This window comes from Odontesthes bonariensis, chromosome 22, assembly GCF_027942865.1.
Source record: "Odontesthes bonariensis isolate fOdoBon6 chromosome 22, fOdoBon6.hap1, whole genome shotgun sequence".
NCBI lineage: Eukaryota > Metazoa > Chordata > Actinopteri > Atheriniformes > Atherinopsidae > Odontesthes > Odontesthes bonariensis.
Genome location: NC_134527.1, coordinates 24777685 through 24795571, shown reverse-complemented (window position 1 = coordinate 24795571; position 17887 = coordinate 24777685). Strand labels below are relative to the sequence as shown.

Here is a 17887-nt window from a genome sequence, read left to right as displayed (position 1 = left end):
GGGCTTAAAAATCACATGTTACTGTTAATGTTACTGTGGCTTCAGACTCGGATAATAAATAAAACTGAAATTATGTAAGTTATTTATTCTTTCTGTGCGGCCCGGTACCAAACGACCCACACCGGTCCGGGGCCCGGGGGTTGGAGACCAATGCCTTAGCAAGTTTAACGTTGACCAGGTATTTTGGGCAGCCATCCACAAGCTTCTTCACAATTCTTGATAGATATTTGATCATTCCTCTTGGGAGTATTGGTAGAGTTCAAATAAATAAACTTTTAAGCACGGTGTACATGATTTCAACAGGGTTGAGCTCAGGATTTTGGTCATTTCAAAAGCTCAATGTTAGCCTGTTTTATCTGTCCTACAACCAGCTGCAATGTCTGTTTGGAGTCACTGTCCTGTTTTATTACCCAGTTATCTCAACAAAGGTGCTGATGGTTTCAGATTATGCAGAAGAATGTTTAGGCTATCGTTATTCATTCCCAGATATTGACACTAGCATTAACAGTGGGTACTACGTTCCTCTTGTTGAATGCCTCACCTTTACTCCTCCAAACAGACAATAAATTTTCCTCCAGAAGGATTTTTAGTTGTCCATGAACTCTGCTAAAAACTTAGATTGAGCTTCCTTCTTGAACACACAGACTGTGACTATGTAAAACCTGTTTTACTTTATAAAGTGGCAGCATTTCTATCAAACAGTTTCCACAGTATTCACTTCGTCAAGCTCATTTGTTAGTTTCTAAAGGAAACAGGTGTCCAGCATTTTGATGCTTCACATGATTTGGTCATTTTAAACCATCAATGTTCCTGTGACCTGTGCTATTGTTTTATAAAGGGTGAGAACTAGGTGCTTGGTACTTATAGCCGCATCCACACCCTGTTGTACAATCCTTTGGCTCACACATGCATTGGTGTATGTGTGTGTCATGTGTCCGAGAGAATAAAGGGTAAGGGTGATGTCATATTTGATGACATCATTGCAGACGTGCAGGGACTACAGATTAGTGGCCATAGCTGCTCTCGACCAGCTCTGTTCAGCTGCCCTGTCTTATCAGCGTGTCCTGCCCGGCACTTTATCCTCCTTTACCAGCCCTGCCAGTGTGTAAGCTCCAGAAATAGCATCAAGCTCAACTCCATCTCCTCTGCCAGTCCACCAATCCAGGCTCAAAGACCTTCCCACCCACATTCCAATCTTGCCACTACCAACCCTTTGGCTGGCTCCATCGGCCAAGTCACTTTGCCAAAGCTGAGCTTGATCCCAAAAAGTCCCCCCCCCCCCCGATGATCTGTCCACATTCAGGGCTTGTTGACTCCCTTCACTCCCAACGACAGCGGTGACAACAGCACCAGTAGTGGCTAACGGGCAAAGAAGCACATCTCACACCAGAGCTGACAGGACAAAGAACACACACACTCTCCCACTGGAGCCACACAGGGGGCAGGGCCAAGCTAGGCTGCACTACGCACACATGTGATCCCTTCACAACACATACGCAGGCTCCTCCCCGTGCAAGCAGAAAGAGATGGGAAGTGCAGTCAATCACTGAGACTGAAAGAACAGGGTTTAACGGGAGTTACTTAGGGGGGAGGGACAGCAGAGAAGAAATGGGAGCAAATCTTCCTTATTCCCAAAACAAGCGTCGGGACACTTTTGAATTCATTCATGCGGAGTGGAAGCAATAAACGGAGGAGAAGAGGGTGTCTGTCCCATTTCAGAAACAACACAGGAAGTAGGGCATGCTCGGCACAGGGTGAGGAAGGGAGGGTGGGAGAAAGAAAGGAGGAGAGGGAGAGCATTGTGGCGCTTATTCTCCACCCCTTGCCTTAAAGCAGCAGCAGGAGGAAATAGAGACGTAGTCAGGGAGAAAAGGAGGAAGAGATCCACAAGTAAGGAAGAGAGGAGATGAGCAGCGATCTGCATCAGCAGCAGGGGGAAAAATGGAGCTTTGAATTTGCATTTGCCCTCATCCATCTCTTCCATTTTGCCCCCCCCTGCTCTTTCATTGTGACTCAGTTTCTCTCACTGCGAGTGTGTGAGATTCTGACAATGACTGGTAAGTGTTATCCTGTTTTTCAAATGTTGTGTCTTGCTATTCTTTGTGTGTTGGTTTGGTTTGTGCAGTGGGGGGATCTTTTTTTTTGTAATGCAAATGTGTGGCCACAAAGAGGGATGTGGACTCTGCCTCAGTGGAAGTAGATGCCTCAGTGTAGCTGTTTACACTCCCCTGCCTCTGTGTGCGGTTAATACTCCAGCTGTGCCGTTCTCTTCCTTCTTTGCTTTTCTCTGTCAGTGACAATGCAAGGAAGGCTGCTCTCCTGGACACATGTACACGTACACTTCTATACACCCATTCAGGATGCATCATCGTTATCATGCAATTGATTTTAAATTCCACTTGATTTACATTGATGCTCAAGTAGAGCATTTATTAATGTGAGATTAATGCGATGGCGCTTTCTTCATTTTTTATTTTGTTGGCTTGTTTTTTCTAAGTGTTGATCCTTACTGTAGCTACACCACACAAAGCTGGCCTGTGTGACGGAGGGCAGCCAGCTAACACAAATCAGGTGACTGGGCCACACTGCGAGGTCAGCTGCTGGATTCGGCCAACGTTTTCAATTCAAGTAGATGTTGGAGATTATTAGCAGTTCAATAGGAACTCGTTTCACTGTAGGAACATTATATTGTCGGAACAATCACTTCATCCCAACCAGCCGGTACAGATTATCACTTCATCTATGACAGATTCATTCACATTTTATGGATGGATTATTCAAATGCATGTCCTGATGAGGATATGATGTATTTTTTTTTTTTTTTTTTTTTACAAACATTCATGCTCCAGTTAATGCACAGAAACAGAAATGTCATGGGCGTAAAAAATTCTGTCCACGCTACTTACAGGCATGAAATCAGTTAGCAGCAATGCATTAAGTTTATTTAAGTTAATGCAGCAATGAAATTTGATCTTAATGATTAAGGAGGCAGATTAAATACTAAAGCTTTATATTGTGCGTGTACGTCAGAAATAACAATATAAAAGAAAGTTGAAATATCTGAGTCCTTTTTGAGGAACTTGTTTTCTGTCATTCTCTGTCTTTTTCTTTTGTTTTAGATAACCAAGATGGATAATTGGTTATACAAAACAAAAAGGTCCCAAGAATACTCTCTCAGATGACCTCTCAACAGTTAAATCCATTTAGATATTAAATCCAATTCAAGATTGTGCTTTAAACCTTCAAAATGATCAATTCCTGGTGTGATGTAGGTGACTCTATTTGACCTTTGATGTTATTTATCTTTGAAGGCATCTCGGTTCTTCATAGATCAGGCTGGAAACACTCTCTTCTGCCTCAGGGTAGACATTCCCACTAACCAGCCAACAGTTTGTCACCACCTGAGCAAATAATTGTAGTCCAGAGGCAATTTTCTGATTACATTTTTTATTGCTGGATTATCATCTCAAACTTCACACTTGCAGTTGAAAAATGAAAAAAAAAAAAAAATACATTTTTATATTTAATCAGTTTGCACAAAATCAGCTGAACTGCCCAACCCACCCAAACTCCCTCTCCATATGGGGGAGAAGCAGTTTGATTAAATAGATTCCGCACAAGAGCAGTATCCAAACATTTTGCTTTCCTCTGAGGAGACTACATGTGAAAAAGCACTGTTCTGTTTTGAAAACACATAAATAGTCGTCTGATGGTTGAAAATTTGTGCGCTTGTTTGCTGCAGCGTGCAGAGGCTGTATATGAGAGAGCTCAGCTGGTGGCTCTTGATGTTGAGAACCAGAACAAAACAGAACTTGACTTCTACAAAATTATGCTCCAAGCATTTGGGCCATTATATATATGTACTCTTAAGCTTGTGTGCAGTAACAGTATGACATTTCCCTATAGCCAGGGGCACTGTATCTGTATCTGTTTGCCTGCATGAGTAAATATTTCAGCACATGTTTCTCTGATATATATGTATATGTATGTATATATATATATATATATATATACACATATGTATCCAGAGGTTTGCATCTGTTTAGAGCTTGTATTCTTGGACAAAGCTTGCCAAGTAGCAGACAAGAAATGACAGAGCTTTTAGTCATTTTCTCAGACACAAGCAGCCAGAGCAAAAGGGAGAGACGATGAGGCCAAACATGAGATAAGGATAAAAGAAATGGAGCAAGAAAGGAGAAGAAAATAAGACAACTGAAATCACAAAACAGAGCAATTTTTTATCCTCCAGTATTTGTGTACTCGTTAATTCTGGGTGACTAAACCTCTTATGCATGTTTATTCACTATCCTGAATGTTGTTTTTCTCGTTTTTTGTTTCTAATGTTAAGTACAACATGGTTGCAATTTGATGTTGATTAAATGCATGCTGAATAGTTGCCCAGATACATCCGTGTTGTTACGTGATAATGAATGAAGGGCTTTGATTTCTGCCAGCTTCTCCCTCCCATCGCTTCACATCATTTTCTGAGTGTTCCGTCTGTTTGTAAGTACCCTGTCACGCTGTGGATCATTTCTGTGATGTCCATTGATTTACCGAGAGCTGATGAAGTGGAGCAGAGCATTTGATCAGACACATGTACATACATCGAGGTAGTAAGGGGGGAAAAGGAGGGAGGTTGGGTCAAGCAACGCTGCAAACAGGGTTATCTCGACTGCGTGTCAAAAGCTTTGGGCTGCTGCTGGTTCAGAGAACAGTAAGAAGAAGCAGCCAGAGCTCAACACGTAATCAACAATATTTAATCATGACCACACCAACCTGAATTTCCATGCAAGTACAGGTGTACACACGTGTACATGTGGGATGTAACGCAGTTTAAATGGATTATTTCGACACACCAATTACATCCATTTTTACAGGATTTAACCATTTGACACAACATGAGGTTAGCATTTAGGTTGGTTTGAGTCGAAGTGATTAAACTGAAAAGGATTTAGAGCATGAAAGGGAGACGGATGTCAGGCCGTACAAGAAATGCTTCATTTCCAAGGGCTTGTATTAGGGGTTAGTTGGAGGCTTTGAAATTCATGACGGGCATCAGTAAACCGGAGGTTAGCATACCAGCCTCAGCCTGGCTTACCTTTGTGAATGAAAGATTGTTGAAGTAGACTGCACAGAGGGCATTCAGTGAAATTATTCTGGATCTCCTCAACCCTGCCTGGGAGAGGATGAAAGAGGAACATATGCTCATGGTGGAGCTGTGTTGTGCATTGTCAATAATTTAATCACTCATTTACTCTCTCTTGCCCTGAAGGCAGCAGTGCAGAGTCAATAGGAACAACGAGAGAGGAAAGCTCTCAAGCCTCAGTTCTTTCTGTACTTCTGTTCTTGTATACTTTATCTCTCTACTTATGTGCTTTTTTTCACCAAAACAATATGAGTGAAGCTGATGTTGCTGCCTCATCGCTCTTCTGTTTTGTGCGACTGTCTCTCTAAAATAAGCTGCTTTCCAAAAATGAAATGAAGGCCAGGCTGTGTAGAGGAATCAATGCCTCCTTTGCTTTCCACTTCCACTCATTTCTCTTTATGTGCATGCTTCTGTAGGAGACAAATGAGAAACTCTCTGGATTACTTTGATCTTTTAACATCACATTTGCTCACCCATAGTGTGCTTTTATCTCGACTGTATTAAGATTCTGACTTTACAGTGACTGGTGATTTACAAACATCGAACACATTGAGGGTAGGGAGCAGATACCATATGTGCTCTCATTAACTGCTGTTAACAGCTCATTCAAATGGGTGAGTTTTTTTTTTTGTTTTTAAAGAATCAGATGATAAGGCTGTTTGTTTTTTGTGTTCTATATATAAGCAAAGTCAATGAAAAGACTAAATGCAACAAATATATTATCCTGTCAGAAAGTGCTGCTCGTTTAGCCAAACGAAACAAGTCCAAGAAGTCCTTACTATCAGATAGAGCTCTTTTATTTCTGAAACGTCATGCCTGATTGTTTTGCCTTTTTAAACAGAACTACAACGTTTACACGTAGAGGGCAGGTGGACCACTGAGGACCTCAGTTCATGACCATTGTGGGGCCTTCCTTTGGGGCTTCTGTTTAGTTTTAATTTTGAACTTAAGATTCAGTTTCACTCACTGTTTGGTCAAGTTAAAGGAACAAATACAATTTTATTTGGAATAGAAATGCTTAGGGTCAGACTTTTGAAGTGTTTACCACATGTTAGCCAGGTGGACTTTCTTGACAGATAAGTCCAGAGATTTTGCACACATTTCTCTACAATGCTGCTCGAGGTCACTTTTTTAAGAAAACATAAACTGAAGCTTGTGAGAACTACTACCAGAAGCATCCCTAGGTGCCATGAAATCCTTAAATCCAACTGTGTTTTATTTCACTAGCATAGGACCTCTACTGTTGTTGAACACCTAAAAATGACATAAATTAATTGTTGCAGCAGGTAGAATTTCGTATTATCATTAAATTTATCACAAAAACTGAACTTGTCCTGCTTCTGTAAATCTTCCTGCTTTGCGTTGATGTGCATCTGAAAATAGTCTCAAACAAACTGTCCAATATCTGTGGTAATAAAGGACCCAGCTATTTTATGAAATTGTATAGCCTTCAGCCTGCACGACCTTGCCTTGAAATGAATGGAGCGCCACAAACAGGAGAAGGAAGTTGGAAAGCATTGGAAATGAATCATTACACTGCTCTTTGGTTTTTCCATGAGTGTTGTTGGCAGTAAGAAAAGAGTTAAGTTATGGCAGGATTATCCTTGAATTACATGATTTGTTCAATGTTTTGCAAATTGAATATTGCAGCTCTGCGAGGTGAATTACAACATTGACCTTAAAGTCGTAAATCAACAATATTAAAGAGAAAGTCATCTCTTTAAAAAGGATGCAGCCGTTCTCTGACAAGCATATATTGTATATTCTCGAACGGGTGAAAGTGTTTTCTGTGAATTGAGGGTTTACACTGATGATTAGGATTTGCTGCGCTCTCTGCACCCCACATTTACACCGAGCTTATGCTCTGGCATTTGGGATATCTAAAACCGAAACTTTAACAGCAGTAGTTTTAATTGGCTGTATTGTGTATTTGTCTGGTCATACACTGAGGCTTTTGGACCTGATCTGTTTTCTCTAAAACAGGAAGCAACGCCGCTACATGCAGGCTGACATACCTTTTCTGATTACATCCTTGATCTCGTGGTACTTATTTCTCATTACTTGGATTCCTCCGCCAGTTTGCTTTTTGACATTCAATCCATGCCCACTCGAGTGCGTTTTCAGTAACACTCGAACCTTGCTGTCAGTCAAAGCAGAGAAATATCTAGACTTTTTATGAAGCTGTGGCAACCATCTCTGCCTTCTGATTCACTGGGGCTTGCATTCGTGATCACTGATGTGAATTTTCAGGCCTGCTATTATTGATAGAGATAATTCTGTCGGATTATTTTTCTTTGAAAACTCATCTTGAAAATAAATCCAAATTAGTCTAGGTTCCTCTTTATCAACATGTCATTTTCCAGTACATGCCATGCTTTCTCCACCCATCCCTCTCTGCCATGAAGAAAAGCTGGAATTTGTACTGTATCCACCTTTATGTTTCTCCCTTTCTCTCGTTTATTCCTTCTCTGTGCCTTTGCACATGCAGGTGGTGCTCTACTAAACAGATTGTGCTTAGCAGAAAAATAACATGACAGAGGCAAGGCCTCAATGGGACTGCCTACAGACAGTTAGTAAAACAGCGCCTCACCTTCCTTTACTCATGACCTCATCCTGTTGATGTCTGCTGCTTTATACTTGGCTCATGACCACAAACATGCCAACCTACACACTCTTGGCAGAATTTGACATGGATTTTTCCTCATGAAACCACATGGAATACAAATTTATTATCCATTTGTGTGTACATGCACTTAAACCTTCTCCACACACACACGCACACACACACCAAATGACTCACTGAGCACAGACAGACATTGTCCAGAGTGCTTTTTCCATTAAATAATGAAAATAGTTGACTGCATTCCACTCTGCAGCTGTGATTACCAACAAGTTCCAATAGATACAAAAGCCCTGCTCTGCCCCACTTTATATTTGGGAGTAGTCACACTCCAAACACCCAGATGAGGTATGATTTTATCGCAGCCCAGACCAGAGGAATGAGGAAATCCCCACGAGTGTTTAGTCTCCAAGCTTTGCCTTGCCTTGTAGTTAACCTTTACCCAACCATTCTCCACTACAGCATTGCATACAAGTCTGTTGACTGTAGATAAGAGCAAGCAACTTGAATTTATTGCATTTTAGAATAACAACTACATTACACCTTCCAGTTTCAGCTTACAAATAATGCTTACATTGTTGGGGAGCTGGCCAACTAGTCATCCTGCTACTGTGTACAGCAGCTCAAGGACCTTCTACTGTACAGTGCACAATGTTTTCCATTGTTGAGGTAGTCAGTTGCTACCAGCCATCGTAGAGTTCTTGTGTGTAGAGTGTTTTGAAGGCTTAAGTTGTAATATTCAGTCATACCCACAGCATTAGTATTTAATGTTTCTACACATATACATGCCAAAGGAGGTTGTTGTTTTTACAATTACTTCTGTCTAATGTCCAAATTTTGGAGCTAAAACATCAGTTTGAATTTAAGCTGTGACATCAGTCCTCCCTCACCATTATGATACATCTGGCAGTGTGTCTCCTTCCTAAACTTGGCTGGCCTCATTTTCTTCTTCTTACTCACTCTTGTTTTTTTTCTTCCTTTTTTTGTGCCTTTCTCCATTTCTTTTTTCATTTTTCTCCCTTTTTCTGAACTTCTTCTCTCCAACCAAGGAACCAGCATTTTCCCACAGAGCATGGCGTTGAAGGCTGACCCATTGTTTCCTGCTGCATGGGGAAAAAATGGGAGGGGGGCTGACTTCCTGGCTGCCAATTCAGGGTTTGTCAGTGTTAGAAAAAGCAAGGGAGACAGATTTCATGATGACAGAAAAACTGTAGCCTAGAGACTCAGTTTAGCTAGGAAAATATAAAGATTTGTTTATCACAGAGTAGTGCCTAAATATCTCGCCCTTACCTCTTTACCTTTATTTTTGATTGAAAGTCTTTTTTCTCTACTTTCACTGTCACATTTGATTTTATTATGCAATACCACAGCTAAATTGTGAGGTATAATATATATAGAGTCATGAAGCCATAACTAAGTCATGTTTGAGATTGAAATAAAACAACAGTTGCTATTATTGTATTTTTTAGCACAAGTCTTATATAGGATGTATTTTACAAAAGGCTTCATTATCTTAACATTAAGGTATCCTTTTAAAGAAAAGGTAATTCAGTAAGTAGATTTATCTGCAACACTCTCTAATCTTTTCACTGTATTGCTTGTACATTCATGTCAGTATTATGTTACCAGGTTCTTACCACACTGTAGTTAGTCAGGCTTATCCTAAATAACAGCGCTGTCTTTTTAAATGGGATGTGGAGAGGGGTGTGTTAGTAGCAACAGACATCCTTAGGGAGCGGTGTGGTGTAACTCAGAGGGCAGAGGCTTCAGCCACGTTCCCAGAGACTCAAAAATAGTCCGGAAAGCGCTGAGACCAGCCGTGAGGAATGCAACCCAAAGTGAAGTCGTGTGTTTTTGGGCTCAGAGAGGTTCTGCTGGACAATGTTTCACATATTCAGTAGATCGTAAGTGTCAATTCATTTGAATTCTCTCTTCCTGGTTGTGCTTGTTGCTGTGGATGGTTGCTGCACAGATAAGCTCTTTGGTTTATGGAAGCCTCTGTTCACTCTGCACTTTACATTATGGCAGCAATTACCTAGTTTTTTGCTACAAAAATGTCACATTTTGTATGAATTATATGTGGAACAAAATGGTAGGAAAGGTCATTTAAAGAAGAAGGAAAAGTACAGAAGATCTAAAGAGTTAGTTAAAGACATAAGAGAAAAACAGAGGCACGTTCAGACTTGAAGACGAAAACTATTCAGTGCTAGAGGCAAATCTTATCTTTACTGTGCAAATAAGATCCCGGCATTGGTTGCATGTTTGACACTTTAGAGCCATGTTTCTTCAAAAACAACATCATCTGTCGAACTTCTATGTTAGAAAAAATGCAAACATGAAAGCAGGAAGACAGTGGGAAAAGTATATCTGCAGAAATTACAGGCTAGATATTGTTCTCACCATCTGATATTTGCATGGGAAGTAAGTCTCTGCCCTCTTTTCCTCCCTTTGAACTTGAGTGCACGTCTGTTTCTTAGTCCAGTGCTACAGGGGTGTTTGAATATTCAGGTCAAGAAGTCAAAAACACACATCCTCATCTCTTCTACTCCAGTGCTGTTGTTAGCAGCTTCGCAGGAGTTACACGGGAGTTCAAAAAAGGGCGCTCTTGCTTGTGAATAAATTATGTTTTTCTTAACTTGTTGTAACTCTAAAATGATGTTTATGCTTTTTTGTGTACAGATTGGTGTTTTTGCTATGCACACACATCAGGGAATACAATGGAATCTTGTAAACCTATATACACAGGCACATTAGCACTGGAGCACAGATGCACAGATCGTCTCCATGACCTTGGCATGTTTCAAGTGTTTTCAGTCTCATGGTCCTGCTTGAGTCATACCCTCTGATATGTGACCCTCTTGCTCCTAATAGTATTATTATTGTTGTCGCTGTAGGGCATAATTTCCACAGTTAAAGGGATTAGATCTCAAATCAATAAAGGCTAATGAGAAATAACAAAGATGAAATGCTAAACTCAAAGTGAAAAATTGTTTGTCTATGTAGGAAGCTGTAAGTGCTGGTCGTAGCATTTTATATTCTAATACATTTGCATATGCCATTTTACTCCTGGAAATTTTACTCCTCCCTACAGCCCCTCTGGGTTTCACTGTGGGGATTGCTGAAAGGCTCAAAGCCAGATGATAAGACAGTTAACTGGACAGTCCTGGGCCCAATTAGGCCAGTATTTCCACTATCCTCTCTTCCTGAGTTATTACTTCTTTTTTTTTTTATCTTTGCCTTTATTTTCAACTGCTTTTCCTCCTCTTCACTCTGCTGTGGTATATTAGTGCAGAATTTACGATAGCTGCACAGAAATGGTCTTCATATGTGCTTTTAATTATAAAGTGAAGTGGTGTTTCTTTAGTGTTTTGGGGATATTTCTTGGCATATTAAAGTTGTTTGCTTGTTTCCTCGGTACAACTCCCTTTTTTCGTGGCTAGCTGAGCGAGATTATAACAGCAAGACAAGAACCAGCAATGATCTGACACAAACTTCACCGAATGAGAAATCTGAATCATTCAGGGATGATTCTTCTTCATGCCGTTAGAAATAGATCAAATATATAATGCAGAAAATACAGCCGGAAATGCTCACTCACAGAGATGTGTAGCTGGTCAAACTTTTTAGTTAAGATTTTGCTTTCCAGCTATTATGTAAGCAAGATCATAGAGATAAAATGACCTTTATTTTATGTTTTATGTTTCCCAATTCCCATTCTCCCTGAAAGCCCATACTAACTTCCTAAAACAGCTGTGGTCTTAAACCAAGACAATGAGAATAGCTGAGTTTTTAAAGATCAATAGATACACACAGCCCAGTCTTACAGGAAATGTGTTGCCAGTCAGTTTGTCCAAAACACAGTATTTTTCATTAAAAAAAGGCTTGTTTTATCTGTCAATTTTAAGTCCAACAGCACATAAAAAAACTGAAAAGTTAGGAATATTAGATAGGACTTATGTGGTATAACACCTCTGTCAATCTCTGAAAAAGTTTGTAAAGCAAAATGTTGGCATGTCATATTTTTAGAGCCTCAACAATGTTGTAATTTTACAAAATTTGAGCATAAGTGGCAGTTTCAGGTGTTGCAAAATGTAGACATGTACAATGAAAGGCACAATTTCCGTAGTCCAGGAAGTTGATAAACAATGTTTCTAAAGTTAGTGAGTAATCGTTTTAGATAATTCTGTTTTCAGTATGGACATTTTTGCCATAATGGAGCAGCCTTACTCAGCAGGTTGTGAATGATGTACAATTGACAATAATATTTTCAACAACTTCCCATTTTTCAAAAATATTAAAGTCTGTTTTGTGCAGCAACTTAAAAATAATGCTAAATATATATATGGTAAGCAAATACATATATACATACATAATACAACATAAGCCGTGTGGGATAGAGACAAAGATGTAATGTAATATTTGCTTCCCTGGCTTGCTGTTGTAATCAATAAATGATTAATCTGGCGTATGCAAGACATTAGAAAAGGCGTATTATAAAAGCTAAAGTAAGCAAAGAAGGCAGGAAAACCTTGTTTAAGCAGACATTAGCTGTCTTTATATGGGTGTCCACCCAGCCTGTGTGACAAAAACAAACAGTGTGTCTTCATATTGATCAGGATCAATCATCATGATGTTTTTATTTCCCTCTTTGTGAACTGCATTGTTGAAATCAATACAGCCATGATGCATTGATGGTTATTGGTGTGACATTTGGCCTCTGACCCCAGCTCCAGCTTATAGAGCCATCCATCAGTGTAACCTATGACCTCATTATAAATTCTTTGTCTTAAAAATCTTTTCTCAGCCCAAGTTGGATTTCATCTTCCCTGGTACAATTACAGTGAGTGGAGCTCTGGACAGGCACTGTAGGTGCTACTGAATGAGTGCTGACAGTCTTAAACCTAACCAGAGAGGAGAAATGATGTGAGTGAGAAGGATGTACCACATGTCCAGCATAGCTTGACGGAATTACCACAAACTCTGAAAAAAAAAAACTTGCAGTCCTCACAGATCATCACTGGTTAGGGACATGGTGTCTTTTGCAACTTGCTGGTTTGATCTTTTCATCCAGTCTCTGCATTTGCAGCCAGCTGTTCTGTTCTCTTTCAATCAGCACATGACATCAGAGCCAAACCCAAGCTGCCCCGCACCAGAGCAGCTCCTCTGCGCTTCGTATTGGTGTCCTGCAGTGAGCGTCCTAGCAGATGTTACACTGAATTACCTCCCAGCCTAGCAGGGAAGCTGCGCTCTCTCATTGTAATCAAGCTGTGCATATGTGTATGTGTGTTACCAGACAGCCTGGCTCAACAGCCACGTTAGCACTCCAAACAGTTCACCAACCGCCTGATCTCACTTACTAGCCAGCCTTTACCACAGTGTAGCATGTTTGCCACAAGTCTGGGTCAGGCATCTCTGTAGACTCCTAAGAGGGACCTGGAGGAGCTGATCATTTAGGATCTTTCCTGTGTATGTATTTGTCTCTTTTGTGGGGAGGGATGTCTCATTCTCGCCTTTTAAAGCTTCCTTCCTCAGTGTAAATGAAATGCTCTCTGTACAGATTTAACTTGTGCTTTTTCTTTCTTCTTCCCAAATGTAGTCACACCACAGCTTTAGTGTTTAAAGTCCTTTGGTTTGGCACAGTGATGCCTGAGGTGGTGTCTGTCTTTGCCCTCATCATCGCATAATCTGTCTTTTGTCTAGTGTGCATTCGACCACAGGCAGTGGAAAAAGCCAAAAGAAACACACGTGCCCCAAAGCACTTATGCACTGAACATGCACCAACATGTATGTTACTCATCTGTTTAAACTTACATGTATGTGTTTTCACTTTCACTGTTTTTGCTACTGCTGTCAGAGGCAAACAACGCAGCCAATCAGGACTCACTGTGGTCATGGATGGACGAACAGAAAAAAGGCTTCTGAATAAGAGCTTCAGCCTGCATGTGATATGTGAAGATGTCCCTCTGAGAGTTGCTTGCAGAGGCAGGAAGGTGGACTGTCACTTTAGCTACAGCATCCCCAACTCATTACAGGCACTGCTTCAACCTCTGTCTTCATCTCAAGAGATTGCTCCAAATTCAGCAGTGAATGAGGTTTGCTCTGCTGTTCTGTTGACTGGATCCTCTGACTGGCCTGACTGGTCTCCAGAGCCTGTAGCCACATGTCAGTGCTGCTCACACGGCCACTGTTCTGCACCAGCAGTATCTGACAGAACCCCCATCGCCTCTTTTCTTTGCCTTCCCTTCACCACGATTCTTTCTGACTATTGCTATGGGCCAGACGTTCATTTTGTTATCTATATTCTTCCGCTACCCATCACCAAACTGTTCAGTTGACAGTCGACAGATGGCAGGTCGATACATAAAAGCATGTATTCATAGGTTTACTAAAGCACAAATGCCAATCTACTGCTTGACAGAATGTAACAGAGATGTGAATGACCGCGGTGAGATTTTTAACTTCCTCTCTGAGGTTGTTGTTTAATCACTCACACCATACATTGAGAAAGACTAAACACATCTACCTAGATGTGGCAGTGTCCTCTGCAGTCACTGTGACAGACACTTGGTCTTGTCACAGCTTTTGGTCCTTTCCACTGAATCTGTGCTAAAGTTGTGGGAATAATGAACATTTGGTTGTGCAAGGCTTGATGCGAATAATAGCTCATTTGTGTGCTTGCCTTGCTCTGCAGTGCATGTGTTTCATAATCAAGCTTCAACAATTGCTGTGTCTCTTTGTGTCGGGTGCATGTTTTTCATGGTAAATGTAATGCTTTGCTTTTTGTTGTTTGAGCTGCGACGCAGGTGCTTGTTTAGTGGTTGGTTTCGCTGGGCGCCTGAAGCCTTTTGGTTTTAGTACAGTCAACAACCTAAGCTAGTTGAAAAATTCTACAGGCACAGATATGATGAGTCTTAAGTATGATCAAGACATGCTTTTTCGAATATCATTTCTCAATTAAAGCCACATGTAATCATTCAAAACTCAGCTAAACCTCATAGCCAACAGAAAATAGCACAAGACACGTTAAATAGTGAAAATTTTAAATTTTTAATGTGATTTGAAAAGTATACTCTCATTTTGAATTTGATGACGAGAATGCATTTTGAACAAGTTAGGACTGTAAATGTTGTGCATAGATGTGGTTTAGACCAATGTGTAATTTGCAGCCTATTATTCACATTCCACTTTGCAGTGAATCCTGTTAGTTACAAGCTACATCGCCAAGTTTAGCAGTGATTCAAAGCCAGTCACTGCATATGAGTCTATTTTAACTCTTTCGGTGCCATTGACATCTATAGACGTCAATTTAAAAAAAAAACGTTGACTGCCAGTAGACGTCAATTGCGTTTTTTAACGGAGCGGGCTGGGGGACAATCTAGCGGAGTTCGTCACTAAATCTTAGGCTTGTAAACACTAAACAGAGAATATACTGGCAAAATTACCCGCTAGGTGGCAGCAGTGCCACTATGCACAAAAGAAAAGAGCTCGTTTTCTCCATTTTTTGGGTCAAACAGCTGTTTTTGGTGAAACCAACCTATGTTCTACTGTCTATTACTAAAAGACTGAAAATGGTAGAAACAAACTTTTTTCCTGATCAAAGAAGAGAGTCTACTCTTTCTTTTGGTAATTTCGGTGTGTACATAGTCATAAGACACACTTTTCTGTGGGTCTTGGAAAATCAGTCAAAATACTGAAAAACACTTGGCAGTATGGGTGGCTCTGAACTGAAAATGGCTGGCAGCCAATGAGTTAAATGATATGCTGAAACAACAATCTAGTAATGATCTTTAAAAATTCAGCCGATGTGCTTAGCTGTATTTCAGCAAAACAATGCCAAACTACATCCATGTATTAGAAGAGCATGTTTTTGTGGGATAAGATTACTGATGCTAAACTGAACTGCCTGCAGTCCATACCTGTCAGCCCTTAAAATAATTTGGTGCCTAATGTTACAAAGAATATGACAAAAGGCCCAGAAGTGTTGACATCTGATACTGAAAACATTTTAATGTTCAACGTATCCTACAGTCAGTATCTTCAGTTCCCAATAAATGTTCAGTCCAGGTAAAGGTTTTAGATAGTTAAGAGAATGTAAACTTTTTTTTAGAAAAACACGTAAGGCACATATCCTCCAACACAGGCTACGATCTGGGAGCTTTCATTGTCGTCAAAATTTTATATTTAAAAAATGGCTGACAAATTTATGAAAAAGAAAAGAAAGTCTCTCAGTAAGACACGCATTCAGAGATATCCTCCAGACTCAAAATCAGTTTAGCGAATCATAGGTTGTGGCCGTCAATTTTTCTATTACAAATTGAAGTTTTTATGAACATGAATTAATCTTTCATTTCTTTTAATTAAATAGAGAAAGAAACTTTCTGTTTCTTGCAGCTGAAAATGTCACTTCTCATTTATCCATAAACCAAAATAGGAAAGTTTTATTGTAAGAATTGTTAGTATTTTGTGACTTTGTAAAAGAAGTTGTAAAGCATATCATGATTTACACTTTGCTGTAAACATGGTGTGAATGAAAGATTTGATGACAACATTTTCATACCAATCATGTCCGGTAGGTAATGTTCTCTGTATGGAAGCATCCTAATTAGTTTTTCATGATATATTGTATCATAAATTAGTTGACTCATGTTAAAGATGCCTTACAAAAAGTTAATTTAGCTTCTGTAAGAAGGCTAAAATTGTAAGTATGCTGATTTGTCATCTTATATTTCTTTGAATTGTTGATATGCATGTGTTTGTTAAGTAGAGGGTATTATTACAAGTAATTGCTCTGCCAGTCTGCAAGTAGAAAGCATATTGATTGTTCTAAATGCTGGACTGGCAGTGAAACAAACTGCTTTGCAAACGCAGTTTCAACAGTAAACACTGAGCAGGAAGCCACACCATCAAGCTTCTTAATTCCACCATTAACTGGAGACCTCTTGGGAAAAGTATTTTGTTAAGCATTATGTCAGAAGGTTAAGCTTTGGTCTTTTGGTACATTTTGCTTGTTGTTTATTACAGTAATGTAAGCAGGACAACACAGAGGATATTAGTTACTCTGTGAAGATTAACACCACTTCATATACGCTGTAATGTACTGATGCAGTACATGATAAAGTGCTGAAACAGTTGCTGAGCAGCTCAATACAATGTAGACTTTGAAAGTGCTCTCAGTTAGAGTCACACTACATTAATTCAGCTTATCCTGAACTATCAGTACGAACACAGTCTTTTGTGGTGCAGTCAGCTAGCCAGCAAGTCAGTGCGTTAGAAGCCTAAGTGCAGTGACGCCTGTATAAGGCTAATGTTTCAGACTTTATCATATCCCAGACCGGCTATCACATCAACTCTTTTTACAGGATGCACAGACAAAGAGTGTAGCCAGACGCACTCAAAGTCCATTACTCTCCCCAGTACTCATTCCTAAGTGAATTTCTATTGAACCTCAGCAGAGTAAAGTCTTTCTGCTTCACACAATGTGCTGATAGGATTGACTAGATGCAGTGGTATGAATTCCTAAAAAGTGAATGCACATTGACATCAGCAGCCAACTTGGTGTTTGATAATGAAAATCACAATGTGAGGGAACTCGGCGACACTGATGTATTGGAAGAATAGCCGCTTTATTTGATTCTGCTATTGCAAATGTCCCACACCTCACCATCCCTCTTCACTTTGGACTACTGTCAAGATAATGAAGTTACAGTTTCTGTACAAGGTCTGCCTTCTTTTTTAATACCGAAAGAATGACATGGGGAAAGTCGTCCGAATTAAACTAAAAGTAGACATCAGTGTTGAAAATATCTCCTTAATTGCTTGGAGTCCAATGATCAAACCATTGTTACTGACCAGTTTTATTCCACTTGTTTTAATTCAAATCTCATTCGGGACATTTTTTCTGGAGATATTACAAAAGGATTCAGGACAAATCTGAGAGGGTAGAGTTGGTGTATTGGGGGAACAGGAACAGATTTTTTTAAATATACATCTTGGCAAGTTAAAAGCTTAGTGCAGCTTACCTGCTTTTGCTTCTTCTGCTGTGGAAAAAATGTTCATTGCTGTTTCAAGTCCCCCAAGACAAGGCAAAATAATTTAGAATAAAAACGGCATACGTTACCGCA

At 39.9% G+C, this 17887-nt stretch overlaps 1 protein-coding gene across 10 annotated transcripts in view; it reads left to right on the top strand.

The window, feature by feature from the left end:
* The window catches only part of LOC142373170 (disabled homolog 2-interacting protein-like), a 179708-nt gene that overhangs the window by 113569 nt on the left and 48252 nt on the right, over positions 1 to 17887 (top strand). Inside the window, exon 1 of one of the 10 annotated variants that reach the window (XM_075456287.1) lies at positions 1477 to 2057. The exons of 8 other annotated variants lie outside the window; for them this stretch is intronic. Coding sequence is in view for 1 of the 2 variants with exons in the window: in XM_075456286.1 (XP_075312401.1) it covers positions 9648 to 9670 (23 nt within the window). In the remaining variant the exon portion in view is untranslated. Of the gene's footprint in view, positions 1 to 1476; positions 2058 to 9519; positions 9671 to 17887 lie in introns of those variants that run through there. One more of the 10 variants, XM_075456286.1, reaches the window with a different exon arrangement.